At 44.9% G+C, this 18,107-nt stretch overlaps 2 protein-coding genes across 3 annotated transcripts in view; one reads left to right on the top strand and one right to left on the bottom strand.

Moving 5' to 3' along the window:
- Nucleotides 1-2,401, top strand: part of LOC105471725 (TSR1 ribosome maturation factor) — a 13,578-nt gene extending 11,177 nt beyond the window's left edge. Inside the window, exons 13-15 of the mRNA XM_011724474.3 lie at nucleotides 338-478; nucleotides 589-663; nucleotides 793-2,401. Of these exons, the coding sequence (XP_011722776.2) occupies nucleotides 338-478; nucleotides 589-663; nucleotides 793-971 (395 nt within the window). The 3' untranslated portion in view covers nucleotides 972-2,401. The remainder of the gene's footprint in view (nucleotides 1-337; nucleotides 479-588; nucleotides 664-792) is intronic.
- Nucleotides 1,033-18,107, bottom strand: LOC105471736 (serine racemase). 2 transcript variants are annotated; one of them, XM_011724477.3, is made up of 8 exons: nucleotides 18,040-18,107; nucleotides 9,193-9,364; nucleotides 6,613-6,739; nucleotides 5,666-5,769; nucleotides 3,499-3,618; nucleotides 3,289-3,363; nucleotides 1,811-2,020; nucleotides 1,033-1,501 (listed from the first exon to the last, which is right to left on the bottom strand). In XM_011724477.3, exons 2-8 carry the CDS (start codon nucleotides 9,358-9,360, stop codon nucleotides 1,286-1,288), a joined length of 1,020 nt encoding a protein of 339 aa, XP_011722779.1. In that variant the 5' UTR covers nucleotides 9,361-9,364; nucleotides 18,040-18,107; the 3' UTR covers nucleotides 1,033-1,285. The 2 variants fall into 2 exon arrangements, with proteins under 2 accessions (XP_011722779.1, XP_011722778.1); XM_011724476.3 differs by lacking the exon at nucleotides 18,040-18,107 and adding an exon at nucleotides 14,040-14,905.

The raw sequence follows: 18,107 nt of genomic DNA, 5'->3' as shown, positions 1-18,107 counted from the left end.
TTCAAAATACAGTAAGTCTTCACTTAACGTTGTTTTAAGTGAAACAGTGTATAGCCAGTCTTCAAATAACTGCCTTTTGTTCAACATCCTTTCCTTGTAACAACTGATGAGAAAAAATACGGTTTTGCTATACATCATTTCTCTTCAAGTACAAGTTTTCAAGAACCTATTGACAAGGTTAAGTGTGGACTTAGCAGTTTACCAATCTTAGCCTCAGATTGGGCTAGGGCAGGGATGACAAACCAGGCTCTTACATGGGTCTTTAGATGGACTGGGGCAATAAATGAAGACTTTGGCCTGTAAATTCCTAAATAGCTTCTTTGCTTTTGTGCTTTAGGAATGCACAGCCTCATTGCTACAGGCCATCTTATGTCAGTAGATCCAGACAGAATGGTCATCAAGAGAGTCGTTTTGAGCGGTCATCCTTTCAAAATTTTTACTAAGATGGCAGTAGTACGTTACATGTTCTTCAACAGAGGTAGATATGAAGGAGGAGGATGGGATCTGATTGCCTTTGTGGTATGAAGGTTGGGTTTACATTTTGTGGGTAAATATTTCATCTTGGTGTTTTATGTGTTTGATTCTAAGAGGATGTGCTGTGGTTTAAACCAGTGGAACTGAGAACAAAGTGGGGCCGGAGAGGACATATCAAGGAGCCTTTAGGTAAGGAAACATGGGATTTGGGACCATGTCTACGTTTCTGCAGTGATGCTAAATGACTATTGGGTTGGAAGTCATTGCTTTAAAATTTTCTACTTTTAATTAGACTGACTTGTTCTGTTTTCTTTCTAGGTACCCATGGCCACATGAAATGCAGCTTTGATGGGAAGCTAAAATCTCAAGACACAGTACTGATGAACCTCTATAAACGAGTTTTCCCCAAATGGACTTACGATCCATATGTACCAGAACCAGTACCCTGGGTGAAAAGTGAGAGTTCTTCAGTAGTACCTCAGGAGGGCATGGAGTAATGGATTCAAAGAGATTCCTTCTTACTGGTGCCAGCCAGTAATCAGGGATGGGAGGCACAAGTTGTGATTGGGCAGTTTATTTTCTATGTCAGCCTGTCAGTCTGCTGCCCCATTTTGCAAGACTTTTTTTTAGCCTTGACAAAATGTCTCAGTTAAGTATGAAAGTTTTTCTACTACTTAGTCCAAAAAAACTATTAAATCTTAATGAAATAACCACTCCATTAAGAATCTGATAACTAAGAGTTGACTGACTAGGAAACAAAATGTCTTCAGTATCTAAAGACACTGAATCCCACCATTTCCTTTTCTGTAAATTAAACAGAAACAGACTGATAAGCTGGCCTTTCAGCCTGCTTCACCCAAGTTATGGAGGAGGTTAAGTCTACATTTCCACCACTAAGCACAATACAAATGTTCTTTACTTCTGGGGAAACAGTTTGAAAATGTTGAGACAGCACAGCAGCCACTCCAACACCAGCTGTAGGTTCAATGAGTAGTTTCATCCTCTCCCACACCAGCTGGGTTGCACGCTGTTGATATGGAAGGGAGTAGGAATTAGTTAAAGGGGAGTCTAGTTGGTTTACTTATAAAGGTCAGATGAGAATATATGTCCAGTTTGAATTTTCTTATCACTGTGTATACATGCTTCCCAAAGCTTTTCTTTAATTCTAACTCTGCTTCTGTCAAGAGGGTTGTCATTAATACATCTAGGGTACCCTCCCATGTCATGAAGTTACCTTGTCAAGTTCCCGTGGGTCACTTGCTACTCCTAACAGAAGGTTCTTCTGCCTAAGAAGTTATACCATGCTTTGTTATTTCTTTTCCTGTTGGAGCCTTACCTTAATTTCATCCTCTGTAACAGTGAAGATATCATCCACAAGGTCCCTGATAATAGGCCAGGTGTTCAAGCCAATGCTGGATTTGACACCATCTGCTATGGTGTCTGGAGGATAAAGATTGGGCATCAGTTCCCCCTTCAGCTTGGACTGGTAGCAATCATCTGCATTCAAGGGTTCAGCAGCATATACTTTCACACTAGGTTTCAGAGCCTGGGAAGAGGAATATTAAGACATCTTACAACAAACCACAACATTGCCGGTATGTCTAAAAGAAAATAGGGGCAGGGTGTGGTGGCTTATGCCTGTAATCCCAACACTTTGGGAGCCCAAGGCAGGTAGATCAGCTGAGGTCAGGAGTTCGAGACCAGCCTGGCCAACATGGTGAAATGCAGTCTCAACTAAAAATATAAAAATTAGCCAGGCATGGTGGTGGGCACCTGTAATCCCAGCTACTTGAGAGGCTGAGGTAGGAGAATCGCTTGAACTCGGGAGGCATAGGTTGCAGTGAGCTGAGATCACACCACTACACTCCAGCCTGGGCAACAGAGCTATACTATCTCAAAAAAAAAAAAAAAAAAAAAGAAAAGAAAATAGGAACAATAAGTAATACATTTCTGCCCAAGTAAGAGCCTTTCATTTTATGGATATAATGAAAATATTTTCAAGCACTTTATAAATAAATTATATGTCTGATACTAGCCTTCCATTGCCTGGATCGCATCTGATTCTCCTGGTAATTTGAGAAAAGGGTAGCCTCTTGGTATGGATAGTAGCTTGATGACATGGAATTCAGGGAAAAGACTGATGGTGTCACTTATGGTAACTGCTTTTGTGCTGTAAAATTGTCATGGATTAAGAAGAGAGTTGGCCAGGTGCAGTGGCTCACACCTGTAATCCTAGCACTTTGGGAGGCCAGAATAAGGATTGCTTGAGCCCAGGAGTTCAAGACCAACCTGGCCAACATAGCAAGACCCCATCTCTTAAAAAAAATAAAAATACTAAAAATAATAAATAGCCCAGGTGCAGTGGCTCACGCCTGTAATCCCAGCACTTTCGGAGGCCAAGGCAGGCAGATCATGAGGTCAGGAGTTCAAGAACAGCCTTACCAACATGGTGAAACCCCGTCTCTACTGCAAAAAAAATGCAAAAAAATTAGCGGGGTGTGGTGGCGTGTGCCTGTAATCCTAGCTACTCAGGAGGCTGAGAGGAGAATTGCTTGAGCCCGGGAGGTGGAGGTGGAAGTGAGCCAGGATCGTGTCACTGCACTCCAGCCTGGGTGACAGAGCAAAAGTCTGTGTTGAAGAAAAAAAAATAGTAAATAGAGTAGTGAGGCAGAGACGGGCCTTCATCTCAAGTCCCAAAGGAATAAGGGGAAGGAATGGTAATGTGTGCAGAATTTTGAGCACGTGTATACAAATCATTTATGATGTAAAATAAATCCTTTGCTTGAAGTAGGGAATCTTCCAGAAGTTGCTCACCTTAATTGTAATTGCTATTCCAGCAACCATTCCTCCTCCACCTACAGGTACCACCAGTGCATCCACCAAAGGAACCTTTAGTGAAAAGAATAAAAACTGTAAATGGGCCTATTAGTAAGCAATTTTATATTTAATGTGTACATATAAAATAATTGAATATAGCCCAACAGCTTTACCAGTAGCTAACCAGGAAGAACTCGGCTATTTTACCTGGTTCAGCACTTCCAGGGCAATTGTCCCTTGTCCAGCTATCACTGCAGGCTCCTGGTTGGGGTGTACCATGATGCCTTCTGTTTCTTCTATAACTCTTTTTGCAACATTTTCTCTGGACTGAAAGTACATTAATTTAGTTTAATTGATTTGTATTTAATAGAGTCCCCAACAAGTTCCGTTTGGTCATTCAACATTTTATTGACCATCTACTTTTTTCAGACTTTGTTCAGGTACTAGAGATATATATGTTAATAAACAAAATATCTCTTCCCTCAAGGGGGTTATATTATATGGTAGAGATGGGGGAAGTAAATATATGGTATGTCTAAGTGCAATGGAGTAAAATGAAGGAATTTATTTCATATAGGGTAGCCAAGAAGAGCCTCTAGTAAAGTGACATTTTAAAAGATCTGAACAAGTGCTGTGGATGTCTAGAATATTCCAGGGAGGGGGTAACAGTGCAAAGACTACAAAGTAGGAGTGCTTGGCCTTTCTGAGGAACAGCTGTAAAGGTTAGTATGGCTGGCACAGAGAGGGCAAGAGAAGTAATAGAATATGAGGTCAAGGCTGGGGGCAGTGGCTCATGCCTATAATCCCAGCACTCTGGGAGGCCAAGGTGGGCAAATCACTTCAGGTCAGGAGTTCAAGACCAGCCTTGCCAACACGGCGAAACCCTGTCTCTACTAAAAATACAAAAATTAGCCAGGTGTGGTGGCGCGTGCCTGTAATCCCAGCTACTCTGGTGGCTGAGGCATGAGAATCTCTTGAACCCAGGAAACAGGCTGCTGTGAGCTGAGATCGAACTACTGCACTCCAGCCTGGGTTGGACAGAGGGAGACCCTGTCTCAATAAAAGAAGATGAGGGGCTGGCCGCGGTGGCTTACACCTGTAATCCCAGCACTTTGGGAGGCCAAGGCAGGCGGAACATGAGGTCAGGAGTTCGAGGCCAGCCTGGCCAATATGGTGAAACCCTGTCTCTACTAAAGAATCAAAAATTAGCTGGGTGTGGTGACACACGCCTGTAGTCCCAGCTACTCGGGAGGCTGAGGCAAAAGAATTGCTTGAACCCGGGAGGCGGAGGTTGCAGTGAGCAGAGATCGTGCCATTGCACTCCAGCCTGGGTGACAGAGGGAGATTCTGTCTCAAAAGAAAAAAAAAAAGATGAGGTCAAAAAGATAGAAATGTTTGAGTTCATCCAGGGCTTACATGATTGCAAGAACTCTGGTTTCCACTGTGTATGAGATGGGAAACCAACAGAAAATTTTGACTTGAAAAGAGACGAGTTCTGACTTTGTTAAATGGAGAGCTCTGTTGCTCAAAAACCCTATAGTGGGGCAAGGGTGGATGCAGTGAGACCAGTTTGGCTACTGAATTGAATATAGGTGAGAATTGATGTTGGTTTGAATCAGGGTGGTTAACGGTAGACCCAGAAGCAGTTGGGTTATGGAAATATGTTGAAAGCAAACTGAGATTTGGATGTGGAGTATGAGAGGGTTATCAAAGATGATTCCTGGCTGTGTGCAGTGGGTCATGCCTGTGAGCCTAGCATTTTGGGAGGGCAAGGTGGGAGGATTGCTTGAGCCTAGGGGTTTGAGACCAGCCTGGGCAACCGTGAGACCCTGTCTACAAAAAATAAAGGAATTAGGTGTGGTGGCATGCACCTGTAGTCCTAGCTACTCAACAGGCTGAGGCAGGAGGATCCCACAACATAGGAAGACTCCATCTCTAACAACAAAAAAAAAAGTTTTCAGAAACACAAAGATGACTCCAACTTTTTTTGTTTGAGTAACTAGAAGAATAAAAATTGCCATTTACTAAGATGAGAAACCCTGGAAGGGAAGAAATATAGGGAAGTAAGATCAGGAGTTTGGTTTTAGATGTAGTTTGAGATGCCTTTTAAGACATCAAGTGGGAAAATTAGGTAGCTGTTGGATATAAAAGACGGCTGTTAAGGGGAGAGAAGTTGGAGTTGTTAGACCATAGGTAATAATTTAAGCAATGAGACTAATGAGATCTTGTGAGTGTAGATAGAGAAAAGGTTGAGCATGTAACAGAAATAAAGAGGAAACCACAAAGGAGGCTGAGAAGGAGCAGCCGGTAAGGTAGAAAGAGCCATTGGTCAAATGAAAGCTATTAAGGTGGTACCAAACACTGCTCTCCTTACCTCATCACTAGGTTCACAGTATACAATTGACGCTCCGTAGGCTTGTATTGCAAGTTTTTTACAGTCTGGAGCTGTCTGGGGCACCACAATATAAGCAGGAATTCCTGGGAGAGGAAAACATGTTTGGTTACTACAAGTCAGGAGAATGTAGAACAGAAACTTATGTGGTCAGATGTGGTGGCTCACGCCTGTAATCCCAGCACTTTGGGAGGCTGAGGCAGGTGGATCACGAGGTCAGGAGATCAAGACCATCCTGGCTAACACGGTGAAACCCCGTCTGTACTAAAAATACAAAAAAAAAAAAAAAAAATGGCCGTGTATGGTGGTGGGCGCCTGTAGTCCCAGATACCTGAGAATGAGGCAGGACAATGGTGTGAACCTGGGAGGTGGAGCTTGCAGTGAGCCAAGATCATGCCACTGCACTCCAGCCTGGGCGACAGAGCGAGACTCCTTCTCACAAAAACAACAACAACAACAACAACAACAACAAACAAACATGTTCAGCCAGGTGTGGTGGCTCACGCCTATAATCCTGGCACTTTGGGAGGCCAAGGCGGGTGGATTGCCTGAGCCCAGGAGTTCGAGACCAGCCTGGACAACATGGTGAAATTAGTATTTTGTATTTGTAAAATAAAAAAAATTAGCCAGGTGTGGTGGTGTGCACCTGTAGTCCCAGCTACTCAGGAGGCTGAGGCAGGAACCCGGGAGGCGGAGGTTCCAGTGAGCTGAGATCACGCCACTGCTTCCCAGCCTGGGTGACAGAGCAAAACTCTTGTTTTCAGAAAAAAAAAAAAAAATTAAAAGAAACTGATGTTCATATTGCTTGCAATCAGATGGAGATTTCTTTGGAAAATTACTTCCCAAAGCTATCATCACTCTCATGGAAATTAAGGACACTTTTCCCCTCCTTTCTGATGATCTACCCAGTACCTTGAGAAATCAAGTACCTTCCAGTTTGGCAGCATAGGTGAGAGCCTGGCCATGGTTTCCACTGCTGTGAGTAACAACAGCTTTCGGCTTCCCTTCTAAAGCATCAGGAACCAAGCTTCTGACGGCATTAAGAGCACCACGGATCTGAAAAAGAGGGATGGTGAATTCACATATTTGATTAAAACATTGTTTTGAAAAGCAAGGAGCTTTTCTAGATTTTCTATACTTAACATGCACATCCAATCTGTTACCAAATCTTATCGATTTACCTTCTAAATATCTCATGTGCATCTTTATTTTTTTATTTTTTGTTTTTTTGAGATGGAGTCTCTGTTACCCTGGCTGGAGTGCAGTGGCCCGATCTCAGCTCACTGCAACGTCCGCCTCCCCACACCACACCTACCCCCAGGGTCGGGTTCAAGTGATTCTCCTGCCTCAGCCTCCCAAGTAGCTGGGATTATAAGCCCCTGCCACCAAGCCTGGCTAAATTTTTTTTTTTAAGACCTAGTCTCGCTCTGTTGTCACCCAGGCTGGAGTGCAGTGCTGCAATCTCAGATCACTGCAACCTCCACTTCCTAGGTTCACACCAATCTCCTGCCTCAGCCTCCTGAGTAGCTGGGACTACAGGTGCCCACCACCATGCCTGGCTAATTTTTTTGAATTTTTAGTAGAGACGGGCTTTCCCTGTGTTACCCAGGATGGTCTCGATCTCCTGACCTCGTGATCCACCTGCCTCAGCCCCACAAAGTGCTGGGATTACATGCGTGAGCCTCTGCGCCCGGCCTTTTTCATTTTTATTTATTTATTTATTTTTGAGATGGAATCTTGCTCTATCGCTCATGCTGGAGTGCAGTGGTGCAATCTCAGCTCACTGCAACCTCTGCCTTCTGGGTTCAAGCGATTCTCCTGCCTCAGCCTCCCAAGCAGCTGGCATTACAGGTCCTGGCACCAAGACCGGCTCATTTTGTATTTTTAGTAGAAAGGGTTTCACCAAGGCTGGGCGCTGTGACTCATGCCTGTAATCCCAGCACTTTGGGAGGCCAAGGCGGGCGGATCACGAGGTCAGGAGATCAAGACCATCCTGGCTAACACAGTGAAACCCCATCTCTACCAAAAATACAAAAAGAAATTAGTCAGGCGTGGTGGTGGGCACCTGTAGTCCCAGCTACTCGGGAGGCTGAGGCAGGAGAATGGCGTGAACCTGGAAGGCGGAGCTTGCAGTGAGCTGAGATGGTACCAGTGCACTCCAGCCTGGGGGACAGAGCGAGACTCCGTCTCCAAACAAAACAAAATGAAAAAGCGTTTCATCATGTTGGTCAGGTTGGTCTCGAACTCCTGACCTCAGATGATCTACCTGCTTCAGCCTCCTGTAGTGCTGGGATTACAGGTGTGAGCCACTGTGCCTGGCATATATTTGTATTTTTTGTAGACAGGGTTTTGCCCTGTGGCCCAGGCTTAGATCTTTTATATTCATAATGTATCCATGTGTAGCAAGTTGGTAACAGTGAATGCTTAAACTTGGGTCATATACAGAGTGATCACACTTTCCAATTTGCCTACAACAGTTTGGGTGTCTCAGTTTAGACATTTCAGGTTGCTTCTTTTAGTCTGAAACATGTCCTAGTTTGGATAATAAATTATGTCTTAGTTTAGATGGTAAGTGATGGTATATATAATAAAATCATGCTTTCCTTAAGGATGGGGATATGTTTTGAGAAATGCATGATTTGGCAATGTCATCATTGTATGTGCATCAGAGTGTACTTTTATACAAACCCAGCTGTTATAGCCTATTGCTCCTAGGCTGCAAACCCTGTGTAGCATGTTACTGTACTGAATACTGCAGGCAGCTATAACACAATGACAAGTATTTCTGTATCTAAACACAGAAACAGTACAGCAAATGTATGGTATTATAACCTTATGGGGCCAAGGACCACCATCATATAGGTGGTCTGTCATTGACTGAAACATTATGTAGCACATGACTGTATTTTATGTATATACTATATATATACACACACATACATATTATATATAAAAATTACTTGGATAGTTATATATATGATCTTAATTATAAGGATTTTGTGACTGTGTAAAGTGGCTTATCAACACTATGATGCTAGGTAAAACAAGAAACAAGTTCTTGGCCGGGCGCGGTGGCTCAAGCCTGTAATCCCAGCACTTTGGGAGGCCGAGGCGGGCGGATCACAAGGTCAGGAGATCGAGACCATCCTGGCTGACACGGTGAAACCCCGTCTCTACTAAAAAATACAAAAAACTAGCCAGGCGAGGTGGCGGGCGCCTGTAGTCCCAGCTACTGGGGAGGCTGAGGCAGGAGAATGGCGTGAACCCGGGAGGCGGAGCTTGCAGTGAGCTGAGATCCGGCCACTGCACTCCAGCCTGGGCGGCAGAGCGAGACTCTGTCTCAAAAAAAAAAAAAAAAAAAAAAAAAAGAAGTTCTTTTTTTCCCTTTTTTCCAACCGTATAAAGGCATTAATTTACTTCTCTGCCTGTCTCATTGGGTGGTCACAATCAAATTGATATGTGAAGGGGTTTGAAAACAAACATGATACGCTGAGAAAAAGGATTGTTACCTTAAAAGATCCTGTCTTCTGGAAGAGCTCACATTTGAAGAAAAGATTGCGCCCTGTTAGTTGATTCAAAATGGAGCTTGTTAGCACTGGTGTGAGGTGGATAGAATCTCGAATGTTGATATGAGCTTTTTCAACATCAGCAAAGGAGATGCAGTACTGAGCACACATGGTTCTGAAACCCAGGAATAAGAAAGGGGTCAAAGCAAAGTCCGAGACAATATGTTTATTGAAGAGATTTTGAAAATATGTAACAGAATAGACCTGGGGCCTGTGGTATCATGTGGAAACTCTCCATTACTGGAGTGCCAGAATTTCTCTAAAAGAGATTTGACTTGCAAGCTGAACGAAGCTTTTCTGGTGAAGCTTTGAGGGAAGTTAACTGATGATGATTACAGAAGGCTAAAGCCCATTCCCCACCACACCACCCATCTCTTAGCACTGTTGGCACTGCCACTGGTCTCCACCTTCCTTTTTTTTTCCTTTTCTTTGAGACGGAGTCTTGCTCTGTAGTCCAGGCTGGAGTGCAGTGGCATGATCTCGGCTCTCTGCAACCTCCGCCTCCCAGGTCCCGGTTCAAGCAATTCTCCTGCCTCAGCCTCCCGAGTAGCTGGGATTACAGGAATGTGCCATTGTGCCCAGCTAATTTTTGTATTTTTAGTAGAGACAGGGTTTCACCATGTTGGCCAGGCTGGTCTTGAATGTCTGACCTCATGATCCACCTGCCTTGGCCTCCCAAAGTGTTGGGATTACAGGCGTGAGCCACTGTGCCCAGCTCCACCTTTCTTTTAATCATTGTTATGAAGCTACTTGAATGAACTGGATTCAATTTTTATATTATTTTTAATTTATAAATTTAATTTTTTAATTTTTAGTAAACATTTAATAAATTGTTTATTGATACAGAAAAAATAGCTAGACTTTTCCATTTAAATAACTATGTTCATTTTCTTTATTTCCCTCTGCATTTGCTTTTTTTGTTTTTTGAGATGAAGTTTCGCTCATGTTGCCCAGGCTGGAGTGCACTGGTGCAATCCTGGCTCACCACAACCTCTGCCTCCTGGGTTCAAGCGATTCTCCTGCCTCAGCCTCCCGAGTAGCTGAGATTACAGGCATGTGCCACCATGCCCAGCTAATTTTGTATTTTTAATAGAGATGGGTTTCTCCATGTTGGTCAGGCTGGTCTCGAACTCCCGACCTCAGGTGATCCGCCTGCCTCGGCCTCCCAAACTGCTGGGATTAGAGGCGTGAGCCACCGCACCCAGCTCCTTCTGCATTCTCAATACACATTACATAATAGTTGAAGCAAGCATTTTGTTTACTCCTATTACATTTGGCTCAGTTTATTTACAATTTTCATAATTTTTTTTTTTTTTTTTTTTTTTTTTTTTTTTGAGACAGAGTCTCGCTCTGTCCCCCAGGCTGGAGTGCAGTGGCGCGATCTCGGCTCACTGCAAGCTCCGTCTCCCGGGTTCCCGCCATTCTCCTGCCTCAGCCTCCCGAGTAGCTGGGACTACAGGCGCCGCCACCTCGCCCGGCTAGTTTTTTGTATTTTTTAGTAGAGACGGGGTTTCACCGTGTTAGTCAGGATGGTCTCGATCTCCTGACCTCGTGATCCGCCCGTCTCAGCCTCCCAAAGTGCTGGGATTACAGGCTTGAGCCACCGCGCCCGGCCCAATTTTCATAATTATAATTTTCAATAACTACATTAAGCTTCCACTTTCCACTGTGTTTATTGTAGTAGTTAAATATGAAGTTCCTCTATTTTTTCCTTATTACAAAATAATCTATCTTTATTAGAAAACCGAGTTAATCTGAAAATACAGAGATACAAAAAGAACATGAAAATAGACACTAAACCTTCCTACTTAAAGACAGTTGCTATCTAGTGGTTTACCTTTCCAGGCCCAACTACATGTGAAGACAAAACTCTTTGGTAGGTTTGGTAACTTGTTTTTATCAGACAATAATATGAATATCAGTGAATCTCATCAGTGAGTACATTTATCCACCTTTTTTTTTTTTTTGAGATGGAGTTTCGCTTTCTCACCCAGACTAGAGTGCAGTGGCATGATTGCGGCTCACTGCAACCTCTGCCTCCCGGGTTTTTTTTTTTTTTTTTTTTTTGAGACAGTCTCGCTTAGTCGCCCAGGCTGGAGTGCAATGGCGCGATCTCGGCTCACTGCAAGCTCCGCCTCCCGGGTTCACGCCATTCTCCTGCCTCAGCCTCCCGAGTAGCTGGGACTACAGGCGCCCGCCGCCTCGCCCGGCTAATTTTTTGCATTTTTAGTAGAGACGGGGTTTCACCGTGTTAGCCAGGATGGTCTCGATCTCCTGACCTCGTGATCCGCCCGCCTCAGCCTCCCAAAGTGCTGGGATTACGGGCGTGAGCCACCGCGCCCGGCGCCTCCCGGGTTTAAGCAGTTCTCCTGCCTCAACCTCCGGAGTTGCTGGGACTACAGGCACCCACCACCACACCCAGCTAATTTTTATATTTTTAGTAGAGGCGGGGTTTCACTGTGTTGGCCAGGCTGGTCTCTAACTCCTGACCTCAGGCAATCCACCTGCCTCAGCCTCCCAAAGTGCTGGGATTACAGGCATGAGCCACCGTGCCTGGCTTTATCCAACTTTTAAAATGACAAAAATACAGTAATTTAGCTGGGTGCAGTGACACATGCTGGTAGTCCCCTCTACTTGGAAGGCTGAAGCAGGAGGCTTGCTTGAGCCCAGGAGTGTGTTATGATCATGCCTAGGAATAGCCACTGTATTGTGGCCTGGGCAACCGTAAGCAAGACCCTGTCTCTTAAGAAAGAAAAAATCATAATTTTAAGTTTACATAGCTCAAATGAACATTTGGATTTCCTTTTGTTGTTGGCTGTAAGAACGATGTAATGAATAGCCTTGTTGCAAGATTTTTGTGTACCTCCCTCAGTCCTTAGGGTAGATTTCACCAAATGGTATTTTGTATCAAAAGGCATGCACATTTCTAAGACATCTGATACCCACTGCCAAACTGATCTCCAGAAGGGTCCTATATTACATCAATTTGTACTCCCAACAACAATTTTAATGGAATGCTTATTTTCCTTCATTCTTTCTATATCATTTTTATGCCACTTTAATTATGTCTAGTAGTTGTTTTATTTTTGAGACGGAACCTCGCCCTGTCGCCCAGGCTGGAGTGCAGTGGTGGGATCTTGGCTCACTGCAACCTCTGCCTCCCAAGTTCAAGTGATTCTCCTGCCTCAGCCTCCCAAGTAGCTGGGACTACAGGTGCCTGCCACCATACCCGGCTAATTTTTTGTATTTTTAGTAGATACGGGGTTTCACCGTGTTAGCCAGGATTGTCTCCATCTCCTGACTTCGTGATCCGCCCGCCTCAGCCTCCCAAAGTGCTGAGATTACAGGCGTGAGCCACTGCGCCTGGCAATGTCTAGTAGTTTTAATTTACATTAATTACTAGTGATCAAACTTTTTTTTTTTTTTTTTTTTTGAGACAGAGTCTCGCTCTGTCACCCAGGCTGGAGTGCAGTGGCCGGATCTCAGCTCACTGCAAGCTCCGCCTCGCGGGTTCACGCCATTCTCCTGCCTCAGCCTCCCCAGTAGCTGGGACTACAGGTGCCCGCCACCTCACCCGGCTAGTTTTTTTTGTTTGTATTTTAGTAGAGACGGGGTTTCGCCGTGTTAGCCAGGATGGTCTCGATCTCCTGACCTCGTGATCTGCCCATCTCGGCCTCCCAAAGTGCTGGGATTACAGGCGTGAGCCACCGTGCCCAGCCGACTCAATATTTTTTAATGTCAATTATGCCCCCTCGGCTGGGCAGTGGCAGGAAGATTGCTTAAACCCAAGAGTTCAAGGCTGCCGTGAGTTATGATTGCACCACTGCAAAAGCAAGACCCTGTCTATTAAAAAACAAAACAAAACAAAAAAAAACGAGAGCAAAAAATAGTTGGCTGGGCGTGGTGGCTCATGCCTGTAATCCCAGCACTTTTGGAGGCCAAAGCGAGTGGATTCCCTGAGGTCAGGAGTTCGAGACCAGAATGACTAACATGGTGAAATCCCATCTCCATTAAAAAAGCAAAAATTAGTGGGAGTGGTGGCATGTGCCTGTAGTCCCAGGTACTAGGGAGGCTGAGGCAGAAAAATTGCTTGAACCTGGAAGGCAAAGGTTGCAGTGAGCCGAGATAGTTCCACTGCACTCCAGCCTGGGCGACAAAGTGAGACTCTGTCTCAAAAAAACACAACAAAAAATCCCAAAAAACCATGCCAGGCCTGAAGACTCAATATTTTTATGAATAAATGTCAATTATGCCCCCTTGGCAGGGTGCAGTGGCTCATACCTGTAATCTCAGCACTTTAGGTGGCCAAGGCGGGTGGACTGCTTGAGCTCAGGAGTTCAAGACCAGCCTGGGCAACATGTTGAAACCCTGTCTCTACCAAACATACAAAAATTAGCTGTGCAGGTGGCAGGCGCCTGCAGTGGTAATTCTATGATAAACAGTATGGTACTTTCTCAAAAAATTGAACATCAAATCATCCTATGATCTAGCAACTCCATTCCTGCATGTAGACCCTGTCTCTCAATAACAACAACAAAACCCAAAATACAAAACACCCACTATCAAAAATGAGATATGTTTTGGAGGTTGTAAATAGTTAGTCCTCTTAGTTGCAAGTGATAGAACCTCAATCTGAACTACCTTAGTAGGCACAAGGTGAAGGTGTTGAGATTTACTAGCTTATGGAATCCATGAAGAGTTGAATAAACCGTTGTAATGGGAGGAATATGAAGCTTCAGGAACAACTGGAACCAGAGATTTGAGAGTTTCCCAGACTCTTAGTCTCTCACCTCTGCTGCTTTCTGCATGTCGGCTTCTTTTTCACTGCAGGCGAGTTGGTTCCATATGGAACCAACTGACACATGGCTGCTGACAGCTCGTATGTTTTACATTTTATGGCTTCCACACTGGAGGCAAATTTTCTTTCTCAGTTTCAGTTCAAAAAATTCTGGGTAAGGACTCTGGCCCATCTTGGCTCAGAACCAGTGGCCAGGGTATGAGGTCATTTAAGACAACAGTATGCAATAGTCAGAAGTATTTACATAAACATGAAAAAGAAACAGAATGAGATCTGTAACACAGTATCAGTTAGGTACACTTAAAACACATACATACATAAAATAACATTACATATTACTGAAAGATACATGTACATTCAAAGACATATATCAAACACATTGGAGTGACTACCTAAGGAGGGAGAGAAAGAACATGAGTGGAAATTGGAATGAAGAGAAAAAAGATAAAATGAGAAAGGCCTTGTTAATGACAGTGTGGATAAATGAGTATGACTGGCTCAATTCCCTGCACCTGAGGGGAAAATAGCAAAATAAAGGAGTGATGGAGGAAAGAAAACAAAGAAAAGAAAAAGTTTTTTTGAGTGGGAGTAAGGGGCATTTTCCAAGTGAAAATAAAGGGGAGAATGCTGGGGAGATGATTCCATACATGTTCATTCCAGGAACAGAAGAGACATATCCTGATAGTGGATTGAATGGGGGACAGAGGTGTGAAGAATAAATCCTGGGCCAGGTATGGTGGCTCACACCTGTATTCCCAACACTTTGGAAGGCCAAGGTGGGAAGATTGCCAGAGGTAAGGAGTTTGAGACCAGCCTGGGCAACACAGGGAAACCCTGACTCTACAAATTATTATTATTATTATTTTGAGATGGAGTTTCGCTCTTGTCGCCCAGGCTGGAGTGCAATGGCGCAATCAGGGCTCACTGCAACCTCCGCCTCCCGGATTCAAGCGATTCTCCTGCCTCAGCCTCCCAAGTAGCTGGGATTATAGGCATGTACCACTACACCTGGCTAATGTTTTCTGTTTAGTAGGGATGGGGTTTCACCATGTTGGTCGGGCTGGTCTCAAACTCCTGACCTCAGGTGATCCACCTGCCTCAGGCTCCTAAAGTGCTGGGATTACAGGTGTGAGCCATCACACCCGGCCAAATTTTTTTTTTTTTGAGATGGAGTCTCACTCTGTCGCCAGGCTGGAGTGCAGTGGTGTGATCTTGGCTCACTGCAACCTCTGCCTCTTAGGTTCAAGTGATTCTCCTGCCTCGGTCTCCCGAGTAGCTGGGATTACAGGCGCCCGCCACCATGTCCAGCTAGTTTTTATATTTTTAGCAGAGATGGGGTTTCACCATGTTGGCCAGGCTGGTCTCGAACTCCTGACCTCCAGTGATCTGCCCACCTTGGCCTCCTACAGTGCTGGGATTACAGGTGTGAGGCACCGGCTTGAATAGCTTGAACCCGGGAGGCGGAGGTTGCAGTGAGCCAAGATCGCGCCACTGCATTCCATTCTAGGTGACAGAGCGAGACTCCGCCTCAAAAAAAAAAAAAAGGGAATAGTAATAACTACTCTTAGCAGATCTTCGAGGTCTCAAGTAATGGCCCGCGGTGCTAGTCCGGGCCTAAAATTGTTGTTTTTTAAAAAAATTCCAAATACCTAGAATTTTTTGCTTAATTTGTGGCTATTCATTTCTAATTTTATTACTTTGTGCTCAGTAAAAACGACCTGTAGAATTTTTACTTTTAGAAACTGAATTCAGGGCTGGGCGCCGTGGCTCACGCCTGTAATCCCAGCACTTTAGGAGGTTGAGGCGGGTGGATCACCTGAGGTCAGGAGTCCGAGACCAGCCTGGTCAACATGGTGAAACCCCATCTCTACTAAAAATACAAAAAATTAGCCGGGCATGGTAGTGGGCACCTGTAATCCCAGCTACTCGGGAGGCTGAGGCAAGAGAATCGCTTGAAACCAGGAAGCAGGTTGAGGTGAGACAAGATTGTGCCACTGCACTCCAGCCTGGACAACAAGAGTGAAACTCCGTCTCAAACAACGAAAAACAAAAAACAAAAAAACTCAGCACCTTTCATTGTTAATCAGACCTAAATATGGTTGTCTTTCCTTTCATTTCTTTTTACCTGGTATTTCATGAATCCTTTAAATCTGAGAATTCAAAAATTTCCACCAACTTAGTAAATTTTCTTCTACTATTTGATTATTGCTCTTCTGCAGTCAGCTCTATTATCCCCTTCTGGAACTCATATATAATTATTAATTTTTGGTACCCCTTCTCCATGTCTCCCATCTTTGTCTCTCAGTTTTTATCTATTACCTTTTCCTTCTGAGTTCAGGTAAATTTTCTTGAACTGGTTTAACTTTTGGCATATCTAATCTGCAGTTCACTGACACTGTTGCATTACATTGGCAGTGCCATTTGTCCTAAGAAAGTTTTCTTGTTTTCCATTATTTTTCCATCTTAAAAAAAAAAAAAAAATTCATGCGATGGCCTCTCAAATTTCAATGTGAAACAGATTATTTTTTAACACTTCTTCCTATTTCTCTCAAATCTGGTGGCAAAGGCTGTCATTTGCCCTGACCACTCAAATGATTCCTCTTCTGAACTGTTGGATCTTTTCATCCATCTACTGACTTTCTCCTTATGCTTAACTTTCTGGTGACAAAATGTCACGTAAAAGGAACTGAAGGAGTTCTGTCAGAGGCTGTTGCAATCCCTTCGGCTCAGACTAAGGAATAATTGGTAACTATTCTGTGATGGGTGTGTTCTAAAGGCCTCTGGGGCTGTGAAGGAGCAACAGGTGGAGGCAGGCAGCCTTGGGGAAGGGAGCTTCACCTCTGCACAGTTCTCCAAAAAAAGGTTCAAGTACCAGTCTTCTGGTCTAGTTAAATTTTAAAGATGGGAAATTAAAATGTCAACCTGAGATCCAGAGCAGTATTTTTTTTCAAGAATCCACAGTGACACAGAAACTCCCAAATTGACTCTTTTTTTTTTTTGAGGCGGAGTCTCGCTCTGTAGGAGACTCCCGGGCTGGAGCGCAGTGGTGCGATCTCCGCTCACTGCAGCCTCCGCCTCCCGGGTTCAAGGGTTCAAGCGATCCGCCCGTCTCAGCCTCCCGAGTCGCCGGGATTACACGTCCCAAATCGACTTATATACCTCCTGATGTACTCCCTTCCACACGATTCCAACTATATCGTATGTATTTTTTTAAAAGTCAGGGGGCGGCCGGGCACAGTGGCTCACGCCTGTCATCCCAGCACTTTGGGAGGCCGAGGCGGGTGGATCACCTGAAGTCAGGAGTTCGAGACCAGCCTAGTGAAACCCCGTCTCTACAAAAAATACAAAAATTGGCCGGGTTTGGCGTCGTGCACCTGTAATCCCAGCTGCTAGGGAGGCTGAGGCAGGAGAATCGCTTGAATCCAGGAGGCGGAGGTTGCAGTGAGCCGAGATTGCGCCACTGCACTCCAGCCTGGGCGACAGAGCGAGGCTCCGTCTCAAAAAAAAAAAAAAAAAAAAAGAGGTTTTGGGGATGTGGCTTGCTGTCATGGAAAAGGCTCTGGTAGGTACTGATCCGCGGTGTCACCCTGGGCAATTTACTTCCGTTCTCTGGGATTCAGTTTCCTAATCTTAGAGAGGCTGAGGCGGGAGAATGGCGTGAACCCGGGAGACGGAGGCTGCAGTGAGCCGAGATCGCGCCACTGCACTCCAGCCTGGGCGACAGAGCGAGACTCCGCCTCAAAAAAAAAAAAAAAAAAAAAAAAAAAAAAGGGAATAGTAATAACTACTCTTAGCAGAGATCTTCAAGGTCCCCAGTAATGGCCCGCGGGCTAGTCCGGGCCTGTGGCGGGCGAGCCCGGCCTAAGGTGTCCATAGGAGCCCAGGCTGCGGGGTGTCTCTGTCAATCCGAGTCCCAGACTAGTACCAGTGTCCTCGGTGGCCACGACAACAACAACGGCAGCCACCGCCGCAAAGGCCCGGCCTCGCCTCACCTCAGCTCCCCGCCGCCGCGCCTCCAGCTCCAGCCTCCGCGAGCCTCCCCGGCCGCACCTCTGCGCAC

The sequence above is a fragment of the Macaca nemestrina genome, chromosome 17 (genome assembly GCF_043159975.1).
Source record: "Macaca nemestrina isolate mMacNem1 chromosome 17, mMacNem.hap1, whole genome shotgun sequence".
Taxonomy (NCBI): Eukaryota; Metazoa; Chordata; class Mammalia; order Primates; family Cercopithecidae; genus Macaca; species Macaca nemestrina.
This window is presented reverse-complemented; position numbering and strand designations above follow the sequence as displayed.